Consider the following 27,049-nt stretch of genomic DNA (forward strand, 5'->3'; position numbering starts at 1 on the left):
TGTAAATAATGGATTTAAGCTCAAAAAATTTAATTAATTAATTAATTCAGAAACATATTAATTCAAATAAAAATATATTGATTAACAATTATCTTAGTCATCATTGCTACCTAATTAAAAAATATTTTTTTTATCTCATTCATCAATGCCACAACTGCAAAAATGGAGGGGATCATAAAAATCCGAAGGTCATCAAAATTAAGGGAACAATAACGCAGGTTTTATAATAGAGGATCAATAATTTAAAACGTCCAAATTAGAGGGACCAAAAGTGCATTTAAGACTTATCTTTTTTATTTCTATGATTTATTTTTCTGATGCTTATTTCTCTTTATTTTCACTTTTCTACCTTTTCGTTGTTCCATCTCTTTTCTTATTTCTTCTAAAAATAAGTCTTTATATACCAATGGTTTGTATAAATCGGTTTTTAGGAAATTCGATCCTAATGATTCCCCTCTTTCTATTGAGTTTGGAGGAACTTGATAAACAATAATTGTATGATATTTATTTATATTTAAGATCATTGATATTTTTTTTCTTATATGCAATATCAGAGAAATATTTATTTATGAAAAAAATATAAATAAACTTAAAAGATTCATAAAAAAGTTTTTTAAAACTAATAAATCTTTTTTAGAAGAGTTTTATATTGGATATGGAGGTAGTGACCATTTCTACGAAAGAAACAATACAGTAAGGTCTTGATTTTTTTTGTTTTTTCGCTTTTAAAATTAAATTTGAAAACAAAATATGTTTTGATAAAACAAAGTTGAATTTTTTTTTATTTAATTTAAAAATGATTTTTACCTAAATATCAAAACCATAAAAATTAGTTTGTAGTTTTTTTATGAGATTAATTATTATATACTGTCAGGGTAAAAAGTTTTACACAATCGATTCATCATCATCACCCGTTTGTATTACTTTATAGATTTTTAAAATAAAAGTCAAGCTTATTTCAATATCCAACGATTATTACTTTATAATTTCAACAATCACTAATTCCACTCTGCCCACCGTCTCTATCATTGGCAATCTCTACTCTGGCCATTGTTGATCGCCATTTTGAATATATATATATATATATATATATTATATATATATATATATATATATATATATATATATATATATATATATATATATATATATATATATATATATATATATAATATATATATATATATATATATATATATATATATATATATATATATATATATATATATATATATATATATATATACGACTTTGGCCATCCTTTCAACTACCGGCAACCACCACTTTGTTCACCTTTAATTGCCAATTGGATTTCCACAAGTGAAGATTAAAAAAAAATCTTTTACGGACCATAGAAATAGTGTAGATATGTTGATTTAGTTTCAGAATAAAATTAAGGGTTAAATGCACTTTTGATCCTAGACGTTTTAACGAATTGGTTCTCCTATTACAAAATCGGCCATTTTGTTCCCTTAATTTTGATTGTGTTTAGATTTGTATGGTCCTTTATCAAATTTTAGTTATGTGTCAATTCATTAATGACGTGGCAGATCCTATTTGAATCCATGTTAACAATGAATGATATTTAAATATCCACATGAGTATTTTAATTTAAAAATATTAAAAACTTTTTTAAAAATAAAAAACTAATTATACAATTTAGATTGAAAATTTTCCATGCACATTCTTCGTTCTTCATATTGAAAAACCCTAATCCCCTTTTGACAAAAATCCTTTCAGAAGAAGTGTCAAATCCCTAATCTCCCAATCACCTTCATCGTTTCCCCCTTCTTCTAAAACGTTCAAGTGTGTGTTTCCTACAAAACAAATTTGTGAACTTATGTTTCAGAGTTGAGGTTTGACGAAGATGAAGAACTCGGGAAGTCAAAAGGAGAGAAATGAAGGGGTCAAATATTGTGTAAGGTATGTATCGTTGTCCTTGTGGTCCCGTTAGTTTAGTTTTGTTAAAGTATTCTTGTGGTCATGTTAGGTTAGTTTTGTTAATGTATTATTGTGGTCCCTGGTGTCAGTTTATGTTTGTTTGATTCCATATTTGTCAATTTTTTTAGGCCAGCTAAGACTAATAAGATTAGGTTGAAAATACATCATAAGGGAAAATAAGTTGAGACACTTGTTAAGTGGTATGTAAATGGGGAAGTTACTGAGATGAATTGGAGTTTGGATGCCGATTATATGTCGTACATAGAATTAAAGGATATGATTAAGAGTGAGGGTTACGTAAATATAAAGTGCTTGTGGTATTGGAACCCTGCATATAGCTTTCTCGTGGTTTTAGACCCTTGAACAATGATCATGTACTACAATTTTCAAAAGATGTTGTAGGCTATGATGTAATAGATGTGTATGTGGAGCATAATGTGGGGATTCCTTAGATTATTAATGATAGTGCAGTAGATGTTGAAGATGATATACAATGCACTTGTCTTGATGGTGAAGAAACACCTTATGATGTTGCTAAAGAAGTCACTACTGATCCTAATGTTGTTGCTAAAGAAGTTACTACTGATGTTAACAATGAAACTGGGCAATAAGGCATTAATGAGGATTATATTGCAAGTGAGGGTAGTTTTGAGGATAGTGAGTTTCAATTTAGTGAAGAATTTGAGGAGAGTGAGATGGACTGGATTAAGGTACTTCCCCAAGAGACTTTAGGTGAGGTTTCTAGTTGCCAAAACAAGAAAGACTAGGCTGAGATGGTTCATGATGAGAGTGAGGATTCATAACATTTGTATACACCTCTAGGGAGTGATAATGAGGATGAGAGAATGAAGTACCCTACCTACAAGTCTAGTCAGGGAATGAAGTTTTAGCTAGGGATGATGTTGACTAACAAAGAAATGATAAGGGATGTCGTCAAGGACTATGACATGGAAAATAAGAAGAATGATTCCAAAATGATTGTGGTTAAACACACTGATGGTTATAAGTTTTACATGAGATTTAGCAAGAGGATTGACAACCAGTTTTGGCACGTTGTGACTTTAATTGAAGATCATACATGCCATAAGACTGCTGACAACAAGAGTACAAAGACAAAGTGACTTGCCAACAGGTTTGCAAACATCCTTATACATAGTCCTCATATGAAACCACCAGGCCTCAGAGTTGAAGGTGTTGAGAGATGGAAAGTGAAACTATTACATGATCGGGAAAACAAGGCCAAAAGGAAAGTAATGAAGTTAGTTCAAGGGGATGGTATTTATCAATAAACTCATTTGAGAAGTTATGGACAAAAGCTATTGAAATCAAATCCTAATAGTACTGTTGTAATATAATATATTGATAGTAATGGCAACCATGTGTTTGAAAGAATTTATGTCTGTATAGAGGCTTGCAAGGCAGGGTTTTCAAAGACATGTATGCCTATTATTAGGTTGGATGCATGTTTCTTAAAAGGGGATTATGATGGACAATTAATGGCAGTAATAGGGAGGGGCGACAATAACCAAAATTTTCCAATTGCATATGTTGTAGTTGAAGTTGAAACAAAGATTCATGACAATGGTTTTTTGACCTTCTTCTGCATGATTGGAAGGATACAGTCAGAGGTCCAATGCATTTATATCAGAACAGCAAAAGGTAAAGCACTTATACTTATACTTATGCATTTACTTGTTTACATGTTATGCATTTACTTGTTTACATGTGATAGAGACTAGTTTCAATTGTTCAAGGCATTAGTGCCAATGTGGAGTCCGGATTGTGTGTGAAGCACTTATATGGCAATTGGAAGAAGAAACACCATGGGTTGGAATTAAAGGAAGTATCGTGGGCAACTATTAGGGAAACAACAGTTCTAGCATGGAAAATGACAATGTAGAGGATGAAGACAAAGAAAGAGGATGCATGGAAAGATATGTTGGATGTTTTTGCTTGCCATTGGAGCAGATCACACTTCAGAACATATTCAAAGTGTGACTTACAAGTGAACAACATGCGTAAAGCATTCAATAGGGCAATATTGGAGCATAGGGAGAAGCCTGTTATCACTCTATTAGAAGGCACCAAGCATTACATCACCAAGAGGATGACAAGTCATAAGGAGTTGTTACATGGCTACACTGGATCCATATGTCCTAAAATTCAGCTGGTTATTGAGAAGAATAAGAAACAAGCACAAGGGTGGAGTACTACATGGCATGGTTATGCTTACCTATCAATATTTGGTGTCACCAATGGCAGTATGCATTAAAAAGCTATGCATAACAGTCTGAATTACAGGTACAATCTATGCATAACAGTATGCATTAAAAATGACAGTCCAATTACAGGTCCAAATTAGAGACAACTTATAACAGAGTAACAATTACATGTCCAACTTATAACAGAGTGACAAAATCAGTAATAGTAGTGTGCATTAAGAATTACATATCCAAATTATGAGCAATACCAGTACACCATTATATTAGACAACATAACAACATAACCAGTATTTTCATTCAAAATGTATTACGAATTATAAGCAATACCAGTACACCATTATATCAAACAACAACATAAGAACATAACTAACATTTTCATTCAAATTGTATTATAATCCATCTTACAATTTTATATCAGACAACATAGGAACATAACCTAGAATCTAATCAACCTACAACCTATTTCATCAATGTTGTTCCAACAAATGCAAACAACATAACAAAAACCAACATTCATTTTATCTTCAACTGTTTCTTCAACATCTTCACTTTCCTCTTCAATTCTTCCTCTTTTGTTTTGCACAATTTAACCATCGCTTTATCTTTATTTATGTTCTTTAATAATGCAGAGATTAACTATTTTGCCCTAGGATTCATCACCTCATACAACCAAACAAAGTGAATGCATTTCTTGTAACCTTTAATCTGTAAGCATCAATGGAGATGAAGTTGAATAAATCTCATCCAATACCAGAGCATTAACATTGAATCTGTAAACATCAATGGAGTAACTAGTACATACTTTATACATCCTACATCCATAGAAACAGCGACCTGGGTTAGCATCTATCCATGTCGTCGTCATCAATGGAGCATTCAGATCACACTTGCATACGTACTTCGAACGATTTGAGGATCTACTTCTATGGCTAAAGACAGACTGATGTGACATCTTCAATATGGATGAAAGAAGAATAAGAATGCATTTATGGGATTTGAACACGATGGAGAGAAGAAGAAGAATTTAAGGATGAATGAGAGACTGAGAAGTACGAATGGAGAGAAGAAGAAGATGAATCCTGATTTCTGATTTTATAATTTGTTTTTTTTTATTTTAAAAAAAGTTCTTAATATTTTCTAAATTAAAATATTCACGTGGATATTAAAATATAATTGATTGATGACATGAATCCAAATATCATTTGTTACGTCATTAATGAATTGACACATAAGCAAAATTAGATAGGGGACCATGCAAATCCGAACTCAGTCAAAATTAAGGGACCAAAATATCAAGTTTTGTAATAGGGGCAAGGACGGAGGCATGTACAAGGAAGTGGGGGTTAGTGCCCCCACTATCTTTTAATACTTGTTTATGATTAATATTATTTTTTATATTAATACATACATTTTAATTAAAACATGTACATGTTATTTTATATTAAATATAAGTTTAATTAATCTAAAATAAAGACTATTACATGACTCATTCAGTAAAAAGGGCACAAACTTTAACGTCTCTTTAATATTGTTTTTGTAATTCTATTTAATTATATAATAATAATAATATATTATATTATATTATATTAAAATTTAAAAGTTTAAAATTACAGCAGTATCAATTGTTTTATATAAAGCTTAAAATTTGCATATTGTCATGAAAGTTATATTTACAATTGCTAAAATTTTAATTGTTGATAATTTTTACGAATATAAATATCTTCAAAATTTAATGTGGAATTTTGTCTCAAATATTATATTTTCACTTTTTTTTAATCTCAAAATAATTATAACTTTTGAGTATTAATATAATATATATTCATTATTATATTTTTATTTATTAAATCTTAATTTACATATGTCAATTATAATTAAAATATATATTTTGATCAATAATATTAATTTTATCATTAAATATAACTATTTTAAAAAAAGTTACACAAAACTTAAATGTAATATTTAAAGTTAAATCGAAAAAATATTTATATAAATTTCCCCATTTATTGAAAAGTTTTGGCTCCGTCACTGAATAGGGGAACCAATTATTTAAAATGTCCAAATTATGGGCATTTAAGTCTAAAATTAATTAAATATTTAATATATTTGATTAAAATAAAAAAATTAACACTAAAAGAAGTTGTATAAATTTGTAATTGTTAGAAGAGAAATAGGAAAATATAATAAAATTGATCAAAATAAAAACCAATATTATATAAATATTACTAATTGTGATTCTTTATAAATATATTTTTTGTAAGGTTAAATTGCAGTTTTAATCTCCTAATTTATTTGATTCACGAAATTATTCCGTCTATTTAAAATTTAAACAATTTTGAATTCTCTCTCACATTTATTCTTTGAAAATCGATGAAATATTTATTTTTTAACTTATATTTTTATTTATAAAATTTTACAATAAATTTATATACGATGATTTTTCATGTGTTTCTCTCATGTTTTATTCTTTAAAAAAATGAAAATATCATTAATTTTAAGTAAAAATATATGAAAATAGATTAAAAATGTTTATCTATTTCATTAATAAGATAAAATAGGAGAATTAACAGTATAAAATATTTTTGTAATAATATTAATTGCGAGTGAATGCAGACAAAAATTATTTAATATCGAACTTAAAATAAGAATAGTTTAATTTTAAATATTGAACAAAAGGATAATATATATATATATATATATATATATATATATATATATATATATATATATATATATATATATATATATATATATATATATATCAATTTAGATAACACTAAAATGTTAAATTTAATATAATGACACCTTTCATAATTCTTTATTGTATATTTGTATAACAATATTTATAGTTAGATTGAAAATTATTATCATAATATAAATAATATCTATAAAATTTTAATATTAATTAGAAATTATTTAATAGGTTAATAAGATGGATCAAAATTAATCGTTTTGATGAACTTTCATAAAACGATAATTTTATGCATCTCATTAAACAGTCAAATAATTTTTGATTTATGTTAAATTTTATAGAAATAATTTATATGAAAATAACTTTCAATTTAAAAATTGGTTTTATTATATTTATATGCGGTAAAAAATTTATAAAAAATATCATGAATTAAATTTGACATTTTATTATCATTTAAGTATATGATATATACCGTGACGGAGCTACAGTATACAATTTAAATTGTATTATTATAAAATATTATGTAATATTAATTATCCATTTTCAACTTATAATAACATGAACAACATTTAAAACACAAACACTGTGACTATTATATTAGATACTCTAAATTATTATAATTTAACATACTATTATTTTTCTTTTATTAAAAAATCATTAACAAAATTTCTTTCAATTAAATTTAAAAGATAATATGTATTCATTCCATTTCTATTTATAAGACTTTCAAACAAATATTACATATATTAAAAAGAATTATTAGTATAATTATTGTTAGAAAATTCGGTAAAATTAAATGGATTCAGGACTGAATCGTGATTGAGAATCACTTTCCTTAAAAGTATTTCAAGCACTCTTTTATTATGTCTTAGAGTTGGAAAATGCAAGAACACTCAGGATAATATCAGCCTTAATTTCGAGTCTGCACAAGACAAGTGAAGAACCCGAAAACACAATGTTTCATATATGACACTATTTCATGAAAAGATATGAAAATTGAATTCAAAATTCAAACAAAACAATAACTAAAATTCTGAGCACTAATAAAAACGCAGCATGCCGGCCACCGGAGAGCCGCCTCATTAACGCCGCGAATAGCCCAATCGCTCCGATGCGACGTGCCTACAAGCCGCCACTAGCGCCTCTACGTCCATGGTCCCGGAGCCGGTGTCGCCGGTGGCAACCGGCGAGGGTCCATTGGTTGTGTCAAGTGGCATAATGCTTTGGACCACCACATGTCCACGTGGCACCTTATTTTCTTTGTTCCTTTGGTGAGTTAAAGTTCCAAAACATTTATAATGCTTTAAAGGATGTCTCCACTTTCTATGTGGGACTTAAAGCAAAGCATTAAATGCTATTTAACTCTTTTGTCATTTTGGAACTAATATTGCAAAACAATTTCCAACAATTATTACATTTTGTGAATAATTATTAGCAAGGGAAATTTTTTGTTTTAAAAAGTAAATTGTTGGTTTTAATAAAGGATATATTTGTATATAAATATATTTTATAAAATTTAAAATCAATCGAAAAGCATTTGATAGGTAAAGAATGATCAAAATTTACGATGTTGTTAAAGTTTTGTAAGACGTTAAGTTTTATGTATCTCGTTGATATATTAAATGATTTTCGATTGATGTTAAATTTTATAGAGATGATCTATATCATAATAATTTTCCATTCAACGGTGAATTTTATTATACGGATATGTAACGAAAAGTTATTTGAGATGTCATATAATGTCAACTTGTCGTCAACTATCACGTCATATCTTCAACGATCAGTATGACAATTACGACTATTCTTATCACTATTACGAGAACAAACAACCACCTCTTCAACAATAGTCGACCACAACTTTAACTATCTTAGATTATCACTCCATTTATTTCAATCACCAATTTGATATTTACTATCATTTTAACCAATATTACCACAACTATTAACCACCACTCAAATTATTATCGATCACTATCTAGATAACTGTCTATCGATAATCATCTTTTCAAGCATTATAATTATTTTTTGATAAATTCCTTCACTAATATTTAAATTAGTTAATAAATCTGTTATATATTTATATTTGTTTTATATTTCAAATTAACTTTTGAAAATTTCAAATATGATTTTTAAAATGTTAAAATCTCAACACTAGAACTAATATGTTCAAAACAAGTTTATAAAAGTTTAACTTATCACCCAAGTTACTGAAAATAATCACGATTAGCGACTAGTCTTCGTCGTGTTCGTTCCAGAAACCGAATGCTATTAATTTTTATCGGCCATCCACCCACGTGAGTCCGTTCACCTCAAGCACAGTAAGCTAATGTTTTGGACGGAAACGGAACTGTTTGCACCAAAACTCTGGACATTCAATTTAATGCATTACAACTTGCGTGGAACACTTCAACTCAACTCAACCGCTCATTATTATATGTTTAAAAAAATTGAGACTTATGCATGAGGTATCGATTGCCCTTGCATTCTTATATTGGTCACATCAATGATGCATGGCTATAATACCAAACATCGCTTCTATTTGTAGAATCTTTTGTATTAATTTTGTGGCCATTCATGATGCCTCAGTTTTAATGGCATCTTCTTTCTTTTGCTTTTAAAAAAATAAATAAAAAGCACTTGACTGATTTATAGGACACTTTTAGATAACATATTTATTTTATTATTTATAAACTATTACCTATCTTTTCAACGCATCTATAAGCAGGGTCGGTCCAATCATATCGGAGGTCACGTTCTAATTTTAAAAATAAGTTTAATTTTTAAAAAAAATACAATTATAATAATTAAAAAAAATCAAAAATACAATTATATATTAATTTTTGTATGTATTAAATTTTTATCAGAATATTTTTTAATTATTAAATTTTTTTAATAACATTTTATTTATTTTTATTAATATTTATAAAAAAAATTGAAATTTTCAAATTTTAGGGTCTCCTAAAATATGAGGCCCTGTGTTGCAGCACATGGTGCACATGCACATGGTCGGGCCTGTCTATAAGGACTACTCTCTCAAATCGATGGGATAATAATAGACAGAAAAGTTATTTCTCAAATTTTTAAGACTATTACATATTCATAGTTGAATTTGAATCCATGACTTCTTATTAAACTGAAAGAGACCCGAACATAAGACATCTGATTAAACAGTAAAAGATTGTCATCTCATCCAAGTATTTTTTGGTTAATTAATTGTTTGATTATAGATTATTAATGCATATCCAAGCATGGGCCATGTAGCATTTTTTTGGTAATGCTGGGACCATACAACATGTTCCCGTTGAAATTGAATTCCCGGTAGTCAAATTTTTTCTGCATTCACGCTATTAAGATATTGTTAATTGTTTGATCTTGATCGGACAAAAACAAATTTAATTTTCCCAAAATTATCAGCTTGAATGTTTAAAAGCGTGGTTTTTGACTAAAGGGAATTTGGATTCGTTCCCACTAAATGTAGGTATTTAGTATATCCATTTTGGAGTGACTGGATCACTTTCTTGAACAAAGCATGTGATTCAACTCCTACAATGAACAACGTGAGACACGCGGGTTTGAGAACATCTCCTTAGTACTCCAAATGGATCAAATGTGGCTTTCGTCAAATGGTTCAACACATATCAGAGAGAGTGATGTCATAGTTTGAATACGTTCATCCTCCTTTGATATCTTGGGATTATGTAGACTTGATATGATAGAACATTTGAGAAGCTCTTAAATTCTTGGGATATTTCTTTTGGATATATATATATATATATATATATATATATATATATATATATATATATATATATATATATATATATATATATATATATATATATAGTGATATTTTCAGATATCAAAGTTGTTCTTCCTCGTGTTAGGAAGAGAGTTGTCGAAGCCAACATAAGTAGAAGCACTTGTAAAGACATGGGAGGATGAAGGCATTGCTCCCAGTCTGGTCTTGAGATGTAGAGGCATTAGAGACCTAGTAATAAGGATTCTTGGCAGGAGGAAGGTACATGAGGATCCTCATGCTTAGGATATTGCACATGTGTTGCTTCTTTATGTGTGCATAAGTATTCACATTCAAACTAGTAACAAGTGATAAGAAAAATATTGATTCCACGGGGAATGTATTAAATATTTTTTTTAGTGTTTACATCAAAAATTTTAAAATAAAGCATGAGCTAGTAACAAAATAGTAGTGTCTCATGTGGTTAAAATCATGTAAATCAGAGAGAAATAACAAAGTATTAAAGAAAATATAGAGGTATTATATTGAATAATGATTATTTCATAAATTCATCTAACATTTCTATATATGTGTAGTGTCGTGACTAGTGAGACCAACACTAAACCTTGCAGTTTTCTCAACGTGAAAATATTTAATGAATTCATCTAATCTGTGAATATGATGTGTGGTGTCATGATTATGAGGTCATCATTAAACCTTGTTGTGTTTCTCATAACATGAGAATATTTAATGAATCCATCCAATGTGGGAATATGATGGGCGGTGCCATGATTATGAGGGCGGAACTAAATTTTATGGTGCATGTCTACAACGAAAAAGTATGCATTGATTCAATATGAAGCTTATGTATAATCCTCACAATAGCACCAATACACTTCAAAAAAACTTGTTTTATTTATCCTTATGACTCTAATCCTTTATATCTAAAGTGATTAAGTAAGCAATGTATGTCTACTCACTATCCATATTAGTTCTTGAAACTCATTTGTTGAATATTAGTGCAACGTAACAAACTTGTATCTAAATCTAAGATGATAAAAATCATAATCAAATATATGATGGTAAATCATAAGAGCTAAACATATCACAACATCATATTTATTAACATTCAAAATGTAAATTTTTGTGCTTGTAGGTATGACATCTGTAACAATCTATTTGGTATTGATGTTGATAATGCTCTTTAGAGAAGTCTTCATCATAAGTGATTTTATTTGAAGGATGACAAGTGAAGTAATCATCTGATGTGATCAAGTAGTGTTGCTTAAAGATCAAGGTATGATGTGATCAAGTGGTGGTGCTTGAAGATCAAGGTGTCAGTTGTTGTGATGATCAAGATATGCTAAAGATATCAAAGATCTATTGTGATTATCAAGTTGTGATGAAGATATCAAAGCTCATTATTATAGTGATCAAGTGTTTGGATATAAAGATATCAAAGTATATTTATGAAGGACAACACCTTATGTCAAGCAACGTTCAATGAAGCCAATGAAGACCTTTTATCAAGCAATGGGTCAATTATGGTGTTTATCTTGAACAATTATATCAAGCCTCATTAGAAGAATATTCAAGGTTACAATGAAGTGATAAAGTCAAAGATAAAGTGGAAGAAAACTATGAGCTTTAGAGTTGTGAAAGAGAGGAAATGTGAAAGCTCGTCGAGTCTGTGTCGAGTAATTTATGTCTGAAAAGGTATAAGACTAGCTCTCAAATGTACTAAGGAAAATTAAACATACAGTTTAAACCTTTTGGAAAACCTCTCTCTTTTTATTAAAATCATAAAAACAAAATGTTTTTGTGCCTAGATTGTAACAACCCAATTTTAGTAATTAGTTCGTATATTATTATTATTATATTATATTTAATTATTTGGAGTGTTAAGTAATTAATCGGTTGTGAGGTAGTATAATGATCGAGTATATTAATTAATTTGGTGTGTTAATTAATTATTTAGTTGATATAATTAAATAATTGAATTAACTAATTTGGTGTGCATAGTGAATGGTTTAATTTATTTAAATTTAAATAAGAGATATTTAAATATTAGGTATTATTGGGCCTAGTAATTAAATTAGATGGATGTCATGATTTAAGCCCAACTAGAATACTAATATAAATAGTAAGAGGTGAGGAGAGTGAGAATTAGAATTCATTTGAACATTGAAGGCGATAGAGAAAGAGGAGAGGAAAAGTAAAGAGAAGAGCTAGGGTTTCCATCAAATTGAAGAGGTAAGGGGGGAATCCTTATTATTATGGGTTAGTATGATTGGGTCAATGGGTAGATGTATGTTTAGGTTAAAATCTCTAATTTGCATGATTTTAGGATTGTTAGGTTTTGATGATTATGCTTGATTGTGGTGATTGATTGTGTTAAAACTGCAAATTAACGTTATATAATTGGAGTATGGTGTAAGTTATAATTTTCTGAACGTTTGGCTTTTTACGGAATTGAAATCGGAGGTCCGGAAGTCCTCCAACGATGAAAACCGCGGAAAATTCTGCATGCTGTCCGTCACACTCGCGGCCTGTTTTTATGTTTTATTGACGAAATCGTTTTGGTCATAACTTTTGATCCGTAAGTCCAAATCGAGTGTCGTTCAAAGCGTTGGATATGATTGCGTGATACTTATGTTGTTATGTCGATGATGTTAAGATGTTGATGAGTTGTTGTTGTTTGTTGATATTATTCATGTGGTAACATGAATTGGTTAATTGCATATGTGTTAGTATGTGTGCATTCATTCATAGCATGGTCGACTTCATTGTGGAAGTGGTAAAACTGTGGGTTCACATGAGCACTCATTTATCCTTAATTAGAAATAGGTGAGGTAGATGTAGCACTCATTGATCCTTAATTGGAAACAGGTGAGATAGATGTAGCACTCATTGATCCTTAATTGGAAACAAGTGAGGTAGATGAGCACTCGTTGATCCTGAATTGGAAATAGGCGAGGTAGATGAGCACTCATTGATCCTTAATGGAAATAGGCGAGGTAGTAGATGGTATCACATGCATAGAGTCACATGTCTTGCATTGAGTCATATTAGAGTCATGTGATAGTTGAATGTTTGCATGGTTGTGATTGTGATGTGTGTATGAGATATGATAATTGAATTTGGTGATGTTTGGATACTTAACTTGGTGAAATATGTGATTATGTGATAATTGTGATTATGTGTATATTTGAGAATATTGCATTGAATTTTAGTATTAACTTCTTGAGTGTTAATGTATGTTTGAAACGTGTGAAATAAATGTTGGTTAATATTATTGACATGATTATCCAAGGTGTGATGAATTCCTTTAATTGTTGATTTAATCATTGTGCCTTATTATGCTATTTCATAATGATTTGAATTCTCACCCTTTCTGTTTGAATGTTACCTTTACATGGGTATCGTGCAGATACTCCAGAGTAGTATCACTGAAGTAAGAGGACGGTAGCTCGCTCGAGATTAGCTGGAGAGTTTCCGTATTTTAGTTTGACGATTAGGTAATGAGTCAATGCTCTGGTCATGTAACACTGGGTAGATTGGTAGTATCGAACTCATATCTCATTAGAGATGCAGTATGTTATTACTTGAGTTACGTTATCTTGAGATGATTGTTAAGAGATGATCATGGTATGGGACATGGATCATTTTATGAAATACATGAGTATTCTTTATTTTCCGCTGCGAACGCATATGCTTGAATATTCATGATAATTGAGATGTGTTATTTTAAATGACCAGTTGTATTGTTGGTTTTTGAAAGCTTTTAGTTTTTGAAAACGTCGATGTGACGCCCTTTTGTTTATATGCGTGCTTATTTACTCTGATTATATGTTAAATATTTTGGGGTAGAAAAAGGGATGTTACACCTAGATAATTAGCTAAGAACTCAAAAAGTTCTATATGATGCCATTTTAACACCGCATAATCGATTAGCCCTTAGGCCTAATCAATTATATTTTTTTGTAATCCCTCATAACCAACTATTAGGTTTAATAGTCAATTAGAACTAAATCATTTTAAAACCTTCCACTTTTGGACTTGGTAATCGATTATATGGTTGACCTAATCAATTTTCAGCATTAAAACGGTCCATTAATCTTTTCCTTTTAAAGCCAGTTTTATTCTATAAATAGATGGCTTTCTTTCACTTTTTTACACACTAGAAAACGTATTTGAAACACCTCTCTCTCTCTCTCTCTCTCTCTCTCTCTCTCTCTCTCTCTCTATATATATATATATATATATATATATATATATATATATATATATATATATATATATATATATATATATATTTATTTATTTATTTATTTATTTATTTGCACACTTGCCTTAGTGCTTTTGGGAGTGAAGTTTTATATTTGTGAGATGTAAGAGAAATATTGTAAATTATCATTGGGAGAAACGTTATTTTAGTTGTGAGCTAAACCAAGTGAAAATATCTCTTTTGATCGCTGAGTTAAACCATTTATAATCTCTAGTTGGTTGGGGAGGTCTCCGTAGTTAGACCTCTCAATCATTTTGTGATCCTAGCCTACTATTAACAACTCTCAGTTGGTTATGGAGGTCTCCCCAAATAAAACTTTGTCTTATAAGGGAAGTTAGCCATTGAAAAACTCCAATCATTATGTAAAGAGTTTATAGACAGAACCTATTAAAAGCTCACACAATAGTGGAAATCTAAATAAGGAATTTTTTAGGAGAGGACGTAGGCCAAATCATGAGGACAAACCTCTATAAATATCTCGTGCTTTTCTCTCATCCCTCAACTCTTTATATTTCAGCTATTTATTTATACTACATTTTCATCTATTTGATTTTCGATTTTCCGTTGTTTTCATCTTGCTTGTTTTACAAACATATTTCAAACTCTAAGTTTGTGAAAGATTTTAATTTGGAAACTATTTTTTAAACCCACATATTCACCCTCCGAAAAGTTGAAATGCCAAATGAGCATGAGCGTAATTCTCATAAATGGTAATCAACCATTGGAACCCCTGGGGGATATATTACACGTTGTATTTTTAATAAAAAGAATTGGATTTTTAAATATGATCCAATTCCTAATTCAAAAGATATCAGTGTATTTGTTGAGTTTCGGGAAGAATCTAAAAAGGAAGACATAATCAAGAAACTCAACGAATTGATCTAGTTTTTTAAGGATGGAGGAAGAAACTCAAATTCGTTAGAAGAATCTTCACCGAAAGAATATTTTGTAGAAGAAGTAGAATTAACCCTAGTGGTTTCCTTTGAACGAATGATTTCAATAGATGAACGATCATTCGAAGAGTCATCTAATGAATGTGATGAATACATCCAAAATAAATATTAAAGAAGCTTCACCAAGTGGAATATTCAAAGTAGCTTTATCTAACAAAAGAAGATAGCGTGAGTGAACTAACATCTTAGATATGTTTTGAATGATGTCAAAACTAGGACATGTAGTATTTGTATACATTGGATCTTGTTGTCTATGTCTAGGTGTTCATTATCATATTAGGACATTTAAAATCAGATTAGATAGGCCATTACAAGTCAAACTTATGATTTTTTCATGAAAAACATGTAAATTGGTCGATATATTTTGTCTATGTATTAATACATATTGAATGAGTTTTTAAAAAAAATAGTTCTAGCATAATTGTATTGATACATAAGGAGGATGGGTCGATACAAAGCGTGAATGAGTCGACTCATTCATGTTTAGAGTGGACTCCAACTGAGAGTTTCTTTTAAGAAAACATGTTGGCTTCAATGTATCGATACATTATTGTTGTGGGTCGATACATAATAGGTATGAGTCAACCTTCCCGTGTTTGGAGTCGACTTATACTGAAGAAATTTTTTAAACAAACTTCCCTGCCTTCAATGTGTCGATACACTGAGTGAATGTATCGACTCCTAGGCCTTATGTATTAACTCGTTCAAATTTGGAGTCAACACATTCAGTTCAATTTTTTCAACTTGTAATTTTTGACTGAAAATATGTTTTGTCTATTATTTTTTCTACACACGCACACACGCGCATACACACACATACACATACAAACACACACACACACACACACACACACACACACACACACACACATATAAATATGCATTCATGCATCATTTTTCAAAATGGAAACCAGGAACACACTTAGAATTTTCTCTTCATCTTCAATCTTTTTCTTCATACATTCAATAATTATTGTCACATCTTGAAAAATACGATCCTTCGCGGATCGCTCGCATGCTCGCGGAAAAGATATTCGAACATAGTCACCACTGAATTTTATTTATTCCAAAAGAGAAAATAGAAAATATCGATAAAACCCTTAAAAAAATGGCCATTGCAACCAAATTCGGATTGGGAGTACGTTACGCAAGGGGAAGGTATTAGCACCCCTCAAGTCTGTTGTACTCAACAAGAATCTCTTAGTTAGATTTGCGATAAAGTGTTATCTGAAGTTAATTATGATCTTCTACTTATTGAGCGAGAAAAAGAAATAAAGGAAAATACTTTTTATTAAGGGGGGGGGGCTGACAAGATTTTTCAATCCTGCTCCTACGTATCTCCAGGTGCTATGGAGAACTCAAGGCTATGCAATTCTACTTAGAAAGAACTACTAGGTTGATTGCTTTTAATGAGTGATCCTTTAGACATATTGAGTGATTAAACCTTTACTTTATGCTCGTTCTTGGAGGCGGAAGTGGATAAAGCATACTCGTTTATGAAAATATTTTCAGAGTCGTGCAAGGGAGGAAAACAAGTTTAATTTGTCGAGTGTTTTGTTGGATGACGATTACTCGAAAAACTGAGTAAGGCTACTCGTATCCAAGTACTCGAGAAGAGGAATATAAGGCTCTAGACCATCGCCCTTTTCATCCTTAATTGCAGACAAATACTCGAATGGTCGAGCAATGCTACTCGTATCCAAGTACTTAGGGAAGGGAATAGAAAACTCTAAATCACCTCCTTTTTCGTCCAAGTTTATCATGAAAAAGAGTTTGACTTAAGTTTGATTATGAATGCGATTTGAGGTGAATCAGATTAGAAGTTTTTAGCGGATGATAATTGCTCGAATAACCGAGTAAGACAACTCGTATCTAAACAATCGAGGAAAGGAATCGAAGGCTCTAGACCATCTCCCTTTTCATTCTTTTGAAACGGTGTTTAAGTATGATTAAGTAATTCAGATTTGATTAAGGAAAAGACACTCGATGTTTAATCGAGGTTTTTATTATTGCGTTGAATTGAAATGGAATGAAATGATTTGAAGGTTTCTGAAGATGATGGAGAATTGGAAAGTGGAAATGGTTTTGATTTGGAAAATTGCTCGACGTTAGATCGAGTATTTATTTTTTTTTGTTCTTTTTGAAAGTGTTGATTTTAACCTTGAGTTAACAATCAACTAATACAATAGCAATAAAGGAAAGCGGAAAAATTATTACACATTACGAGAATGAGGGTACAGTTTGTCAAATGGGGATACAATATACTCCCTCCGTTTCTTTTTAAGTGTCGTTTTAGAAGATTTTTTTTGTTCCTATTTAAGTGTCGTTTTGATGTTTTAATGTTACAATTTGTCAATTATACCCTTACTATTTAAATAACTCAACTTTATATTTTCCATAAATTTTTCTTTCTTAATATATGTAATAACTCACTCCACATTTTCCATAAAATTCTCTTTCTTAATACGTACTCTCATTCCCATACATAACTCCCATTCCTATTCAAAGTATTGGCTGGTCAATAAAAATTAAATTCAAATGATAGCTTCCAATGTTACATAGAAAAATGTATTAGCATTAAATTTTGTCAAAGGAACAAATTTACCAATTGAAGACTTAAAATTCTATAAAAAGGATCAGTAGCATTGTTTAAATTATCAAGTGCAAAACAAAAGAGCTCTGGTGGAAACAACAAAAGACTCCATGGATGTTCAAAAAAAAGAAAGAGTGGAAGACTCATTGGAGCAAGAAGAAGGAGAAATAGTGGAAGACTCTTTTGACAAGATACAAGAACAAGATGACAACGAAGATGAAGTATTATCAAGAGTTGTATTGGATTTTGATTTAAATGAAGAGGCAGATTATGAATTTGATTTGAACAAATTTCCTGAAGAAGAAGAAGAAGAAAACAGAAAAGAATCTTCCCACCATATTGAGTTTCGACCTGTGATAAAAAAGATGATAAAAAAACTTCTTCCAAAATTTTATTGAAAAATATTTGTGAACTAAGTATGGAGTATCTATTTTAGATTTGGCTTAAGTGCATAAGGTATAGGAGTTGTTATTTAAGAAGTCATTGTTATTGTTTTTTTTATTTACTCCTTGTTATTGCTTAATAAGTATGGAGAAGAATTCCTTGTTATTGCTTTTTTTATTGATACAATTTAGGAACTGCATTTCTTACGTTCATTCTTATTGTATTTTTTTTATTGAATTCCTATATTTGCTAAAGTTTTGGAACTTAACTTGTTACGTGCAGGAACATTATTTTTTTATGGCTAAAGTTTAGGAATTTAAAAAAAAAAAAAACTTTATTTGAAATTTTCAAATGTGACTACATCCCAATTACAATAAGTATTACTCCATGTTTAAGTAATTTTTGACTTCTTGTACTAATATTGGATCACACTTAATTTGAATGGGTAGTTGTCCTACTCTTTCAAGCCTTTCCTTATTTACATGAGGAATTTTATATTTATTGGAACCTTTCTCTTTCATGATCTCTATCATGCATAGTTGCAATGATACAAATATACGATTGGACTTAATTGAAGGAAAATTTTCAAATGACTTCACCACTGCACTGATAAGTTCATCAATAGTTTTCGGTGCTTCCTTGTATTGCAATGATTGTATAGCCGAGAAAAAACCAAGGTCTAAGATATTCAAATCTGGAGAGTTTGCAGGCTGACACATTAAACGAATATCAAACTCATCCTTGGTGGCAGCTTCACGGAATAAAGGATCATCATGGTTTATATGCGTCCTTGCGTTATCCTGCTGGATAAATATTGTTGACTCAAATTCATCTCTTGGCCATTTTTCTCTTATAGCGGGTAGAACTTTGTCAATAAGGAATGATCTTACCACATCTCTATTTACCGTAGTTATTGCTTTTGTTACCATTGTTCCCGCAACTCTGTTAATACTTGACCTTATAGCCGGTTCATGGGTAACAAACGGAAAAACACCAATTTTACCCGAAAAAGTTTCATTTTCTTCTGAGTCAAATCGTGGTCGAGTTTGAGCAACTAAGAACATAACTTTGGCAATGAAATTTTTGCTCTTACATGTCCGATATGGCTCATCTTCATCTGGGAGCAAATAATACTTCTCGGATTTTTTAGTCATATAAAACCATTTTTCATCAATATGAATAATATTGTGCATGCTCTTAAACATTGGATCATGTGGTGTACCTTCAAGCATTGATAAACAAAATTCCAGCCTAGATATTTTGTTTTCTTCTTTCAACAGTGGTTTTATGGCATTTGAATTACGCCGTATAGCCCCTGATTTTATAAGCCTGAACACCGATGTTGGATTGGTTTTCAACGCAAAAGCTAAAGATCGAATGTTTGTTCTTTGACTGAAAGGAAGTTCACGAATTTGATTCTCATCAATTGAAATTCTCTTACGTCCACAATTTTTTGTCTTCCTATGAGAGACATCACGTGTTTCACTTTCTTTTGCTCTTTTCCAAATACGTTGAACAGTTCTTAGAGGAACCGAATTTGATGAAGCCACCTCATTTGTAGCTCCTTTACGTAATTTTCCATCAACGCTTTTTTGTAGTAGCTCATGATAAATATACATGCGTTCTTCATTGCTTAAGATTCTTAATCTCTTTTTTTCTCTAGGTTCTGCTTCAACATTTTCTGCAATATACACTGTAAATTTTTAAAAAAAACAAAACGATTACTAGAAACAAGCAAAACTTAGATTTGAATTACGCCACAATATGATTCCACCATTATTTTACATAAAAACATGAGATAAAAACATGAGATAAATTATAGGAATTAAAAGTAACCAAACACACATGAAATTAAAAAATATACCTGTGTCATTGTTTGTTTCAACCTCCTCTTGTAAGTTATCTTCACAGGACTCATCAATATTATTGGTTGCTTCAAACTCCTCTTCTAAGTTATCTTCATCAAACTCATATAACTCAAATATATGTTGGTTTGTTAATGATGTTTCTGTATCACTATCTAAATCCATATTTTATGAGTTGTAAATATTTTGAACTTATAATATGAAACCATACTATATGTACTACTGGTTTTAATTTTTCGGTGGGAAACTTAAGTTTTTATTAAAATAATTGGAGGGAATATTTTTTCCTTTAGCCATTCATTGAAACAATAAGCAATAAGTTTTCCTTTAGCCATTAATGAAAATGCAAGCAGTACGTATTCCTATAGCAAGCAATATTAATTCCAAAAATTTAGGAGTAGTTGAAAAATGCAACGGAAGAGAGAGAGAGTTATGTGGAGAAAATTATGGAATTAGTTATTTGAAGTAAATAATTTAATGAGTACTTATATTAATGAATTTTATTTAGAAAGAGAAAGTATATGGTGGATTAAAATGAGGGTACAATGGGAAAAAAATTATAACAATTCATTTATCTTGGTTGGAGAGCTTTATGCTAAAACGACACTTAAAAAGAAACGGAGGGAGTAACAATTAATAAAACAAGACCAATAAGCAAACCGTAAATAACAAAAATATCATTGTTAGAAGGCCCAAGAGAAAGCCAAGGGACCAAAATAAAATCAGAATTTTGAACTATTGAATTCAACGCCATATTAAACAATCGTAAAGCAATTCATGTAGGAATCACCCTATCTGAGGTCAGTCAACAAAATTTTATGCGTTTAAGCAGTTTCTAAAGTTAAACTGGATTTTTAACTCTGAAACTGCAATGCATCTATAAAAAAACGATGATTTAAACGACATTTTTTAAATTAAAATAAACGGCAGTTAAACTAAAGAATTTAACGCTATGTTAAATAATCCTAAAACAATTCATATAGGAATCACCATATCTGAGGTCGGTCAAATGGACTCTATACGTTTAAACAATTTTTGAAGTTAAATTAAATTTTTAACCTGAAAATTGCAATGCATATGTGAAAAAACTATGGAACAAAAAAATCATTTTTTTTTTATTTTTATAAAAATAAATAATTTTAAATAACAAATAATAATAATAATCAATAATAATTAATAATATCAATAATAATAATCAATAATAATAAAGATAATAGAAAACATACCGGAGATGTAAAAATAAATATGAGCCTAAGTCTACTTTAACAATATTAATCCTAATCCTAAAAATAAATTAAACATATAGCAATTTAAAAAATGCAATAAAGAAAGTAATTCAAATATTAATTATATATTTTTATTAAAAACAATATACAATTTTTAAGACAATATTTTTTCATTTAATTCTTAATTTGTGCCCTTACGCCGCAGGAAGTGCACCCTGCCTGCACGTATTGGTTTAATCCAATTTTTTTACAATCACAAACACCAATAATATGTGAACACTTGGCATACTAACTAGTAAAAATGAAAAGTAAAAAGAAGTGCTCTAGTATTCTCTTTCATTTTCACGTGAAGACAACGCAACAGAGATTGTTTATCATCATTTTAATGCAACATGACATTAAAATTTAAACAGCACTGAAGAACAACACACAAAATAAGCAACATGAGAAAAATTGAAATAAAAGAAACAGTGGATACGAGGAATACGTGGGCCACATCGTGAGTTGGAAGGTTTGTCCGTGGATGTGAAATGTTGGGTTAAATATGTACCTGACGGTTTCATGGCGGTTCAGTCGCGTGTGTTGCAGTGTGAATAGGGTTGTGAGGGTGGCGAGATTTTCTATGATGGAGGTGATGATGGAATGTTGTTTTGATGATGATGAAATGAGATGAAGAAGAGTTTGAAGTTGGAGAATTATGTATGTATGAGAGAAGAGTGAGGAATATGATGGATCCCCTTTTTGTTTACTACAAAACTTTTGCTGTTGAAAGAGAGAGATAAGATGAAGGATTAGAAAACTAACTTCCTGGAAATTTTGTTTTTATTCGACCGAAAATTGAGAGAAATTCGAGGTGGGACACGTGGATGCTGAGTGTTGGAGGGAGAGAGATAATTTAATTATTTTCAAATTCTTTATAAAATTTAATAAAAATAAAGAAAGAAAGACAAAAAAATTAAAATTAAAATTTACTAATTAAAAAGAAAAAAATAAACACAAAGTAAAATCATAATTTATTCTAAAAAATATATTAAATAATTTGGTTAAAAAAACAAAAATAATCGGATAAAAAATAAATAAAAAAGTCGATGCAAAAGTGTTAAAAAAATAAAATGAATGCACTAAAATGATAAGCGTAAAATAATATTCTCAGAAACATACAAGTTTTGGTCAAATTTTGAAATAAAAGTCGATCAGTTAAAATGTTCATACTGATTGAAACACGACCAAAAAAGTAGTCAAATAATTAAAACTATCACGCCATGCTAAACTACGCGGACCGTAGATTAAGAAAACAGACGTATGCAAGCTCAATTTTGAAATCTTTTAATATGCGGAATGAAATGCGTGTTATGATCAGTAGGAAATGCAAATGTCTTGTGAGTGCATTGATTACTGATCAAGAAATTGTGAATAGACAATCAAATGCAAATGAATCGTTCTTGGACCATTTGCTCCTAATTCTTAAACACAATCAAAACCTTACAAAAATTCAGATGACGTCAGTACTCTTGACTGTCACCTTCCGAACCTCTGAAACAATGATGAACTGGAATGAGTGATGCACTAAGATTGAGAAATCAAGTGTTTTGATTTCTTAATCAATAAATGACTAAATGAATATCATCAAGATCAAATAAACTTCCAGAACTCCTGACTTTTTATCTAAACCCTGGTGAATGCTTTTAACTGATGTAATGCATGATAAAATGAGATCATTATACTATGTTGATGCGATTGAGAAACTTAGAATAAAATTTAGGGTATGACAACTGCCCATATTTAAACATCTTTAACTGGAGGATATGAAGAACTCTTTTCTTCAAATCGTCATGGTGAAAGATAGTTTAAATACCAAACAAACCAAAATCTTGCCATTTTATGCAATAGAATGATATGCTTATGGTCATGAATGAATGCGACTTTACTAGGGATGGATTTGCTATAAAGTATCATGTTCAACTATTCTTCAAACGTTCTTCGTTGAAGGTAGACTCTCTTGGGGGAAAATGATCATACTTAATTGCTCTTGGCTGACAGTGGACTCCTCTAGGGATGGAGATATTTTTACCGCTCTTGCTGCTCGAATCTAGCACAGTGAGATCTGCGTCTTTCGTTGAAGATGAATACTATGATTTAATACAAAGAGATCTCCATACTATTGATATCTTAAATGCTTTGATCTAATGCACAAAGATCTTCACATTGTTAAAAATGATATTAAGATCTAACAGAAAGAGATCTTGGCACTGCTATAAATGATACTAAGATCTAACAGAAAGAGACCTTGGCATCACTGAAAATACACTATGATCTAACACAAAAAGATCGGCGATCTGTTGGTAAGAAACGTCGATCTAATACAAAGAGATCATCACAATTGCTGAAAAGAAACTATAATCTAACACAAAGATATCTTTGTCTTGAAAATGATGATTTGATCTAACACAAAGAGATTAGTACATTGCTTGAGAAGATGTTAAGGTCTAACACAAAGAGATCTTCATATTGCTGAAAATAAAGAAACCTCGATCGAACACAAAGAGATCATCGCCCTTCGTGAAAAGAAAACTCTGATCTAACAGAAAGAGATCTTCGTCCTGCTCATGATTAAGTTTTAGATCTAACATAAAAAAGATCTACACAATAAATAAACTTTGATCTAACACAAATAGATCATCACCCTTGCTGACAAGAAACTCCGATCTAACTTTAAGAGATCGTCGATCTGCTGATAAGAAACATCGATCTAACACAAATATATCTTTGTCATGTTGATGATTAATAGAAATAGATCGACCGGTCTAACACAAAGAGATCGTCGATCTGCTGAGAGGAAATTGAGTTTTTGAAAGAAGAAAAGTTTAAAGCTTTGTGAAAAATTAAAGAAAGTTTGAAAGAAAATGTTAGGAAGAGAGGAAGAAACTATTTTTAGTTTCAGAGAAAAGAAACAATTCAATTTTAAGTTTTCTTGAAAAAGAAATAAAAAATAAACTTTTTGATGTGTCCCGCTAAAACGTGATGAAGTGGGAAGTTGAATCTCCAAGCATGGTCCACGATTTCCTAGGAACTTGTAGCCATGATGGCTAATCTGGGCCTACACGTCTAGAAAAGACGTTATAGGGAGTAGTCTTGATGACGATGATGTCACAACATGACTTCGAACATAATCTGAACTTCAAAAACGCCACCTATCTCTTTAAAAAATAAAATTGAAAGTGGCATTTTGAGGGGGAAATTTGTTAGCAAAGAAATTCCAAAACGAAACTCAACAAGGAAGTCAACTGGAATTTCTCCAAACATAAGGAAATGTCAAGTTGTTTTTCGACTGAAAGACTTTCCACATGAAAAATAGGATTCATAGTCAAAGAGTCTGGCCGAGGACATAGAAAATCCCAAGAAGTTCAATAAAGTGTGAAGTTCGACAAGTCGAAGGGCTCTACTGAGAGAGAATTCAAAGTTTAAACTGAAGTAATTGTTTTTTGGTCTTATCCAAATTAGCAAGGACACATGGAAATCGAATCAAGCGTCAGTTAGCATGCAACAATGTCGTGTCGGACGAAGGATCATTTGAACGTTGTAAGGAAGTTAGTTTATAGCATTATAAATAGGGATTCTAGTGTTAGGATCAAGGGTGGCAAAAACATTGTAAACTTCGATTATACTCAAAGTACCCGCGCACAAGAGAGAAACGAGTTTCTAGAAGAAAAAAAAGTACTTGCCTACCATTTTTATATTTATGCAAATACATCTTTTTTCTATTTAAAGTTCTTTTATACTTATTTCTTTTAACATTCAAAGACTAATTTCGACACAGTCAGAACCAGTTTTCCAGTTTATTTTTATATCATAGTCATTTTATCGAAAACACCCAACATCCACTGCAAGAAGTCCAACAAAATCGAATGCGCGCGTTCTTTTCTTAAAAACTCAAGACGAACTTGCCCTAAGATTTACTAGTTTGATCCTTTAAGTAATTAACTCAAAACTAAGTTATTGTTTTCCAAGAACATTTGTGAACACTCACATACACAATCAAAATGTTTTCTTAAGTTTCTCTCAATTTACTAAAACACCTAAAAATCTCTAGAAAACTATCAAAGCTTATCTGAAATTGACTAAGGAGTATTCCTAATCAATTAAGAAGCATTTTTATACTACCTAATCGATTTAGGTCTAAGTCCAATTGACTAGATTGAGGCAAAATAGTCCTTAATTGATTAAAAATAGTCTTAATCGATTAGGCCACATAATCATCGTAGGGTTTCTTTGGTTGTTATGCTTTGAATGTGGTTAAAGGAGTGCACAAATTAGAAACCTGAACTTATATAGAGGTATTCAAAAGAAAATGGGAGTCAAAGATGGTTGAAGAACCATACTTGTAGGCTTACTAGACTACATAAGTAGAAAAAAGTGGTTGGGTGCCAATGGATGCAAGTAGCAAGATCAAAGTTCGAGAGCGACTTTGATCAAGGTTGTTGAATGATGATTCAACTTAGAGAGAAATAAGGTGGTTGATGGACAAATTTGAATCACCACCAATTTAAAGTTAAGTTGGAAATTTTTATAAGTATGCCTTAAAACCTAAGTGATATAGAGTAAGAAAATATTTTTCAAGACTAACAAAAAACAATTGGGAAGTCGATGGCGATGCTTGGAGCCGCATGTGGAAGTTCATTGGTATCAGTCCAATTCGATTCTCGAATTCGTTTAGATATGGGTCGTGTTTTTGGTTCGTTTGGGATATCTGACCCATTAAGATTTGAGAATATTATAAATATGGTTCTCTATCACAATTACAAGACAAAAGAAGAAGACAAATGGAATAGAAATTCCTTGGATTTCTTGAAATTTGACAGACCTTTGTAGGTATCTAAGGAATTAAGAAACACTTCTAAATTTTATGGCTTTGTGTAATTCATATATAGAGGGTTGTAGAGATTAAAAAACACTTGTATTTTGTTCTTGAAAACTTGAGAGATTTTTTTCTTGTAACTTATTTTTAATTTCTTGTAACAAATTTTAAAAGTATGATGAATGGAATAACTATTCTCTCTCTTTCATAGTAGATCGGTTTGATTGAACTGAATAAGATTAACTAAAGTTTTTAAATTCACACCCTGAACCTCGGCCGCATTGCTCCACTCAATTT

At 30.4% G+C, this 27,049-nt stretch overlaps 1 protein-coding gene across 1 annotated transcript; it reads right to left on the minus strand.

Annotated features, from left to right (window-relative positions):
* Positions 1-19,186: 19,186 nt before the first annotated feature.
* On the minus strand, positions 19,187-21,763 carry LOC127102116 (uncharacterized). The gene is made up of 2 exons (XM_051039528.1): positions 20,671-21,763; positions 19,187-20,499 (listed from the first exon to the last, which is right to left on the minus strand). Exons 1-2 carry the CDS (start codon positions 20,834-20,836, stop codon positions 19,187-19,189), a joined length of 1,479 nt encoding a protein of 492 aa, XP_050895485.1. The 5' UTR covers positions 20,837-21,763.
* Between the last annotated feature and the right edge of the window lie 5,286 nt (positions 21,764-27,049).

This window comes from Lathyrus oleraceus, chromosome 7 (assembly GCF_024323335.1).
Source record: "Lathyrus oleraceus cultivar Zhongwan6 chromosome 7, CAAS_Psat_ZW6_1.0, whole genome shotgun sequence".
Classification (NCBI taxonomy): domain Eukaryota; kingdom Viridiplantae; phylum Streptophyta; class Magnoliopsida; order Fabales; family Fabaceae; genus Lathyrus; species Lathyrus oleraceus.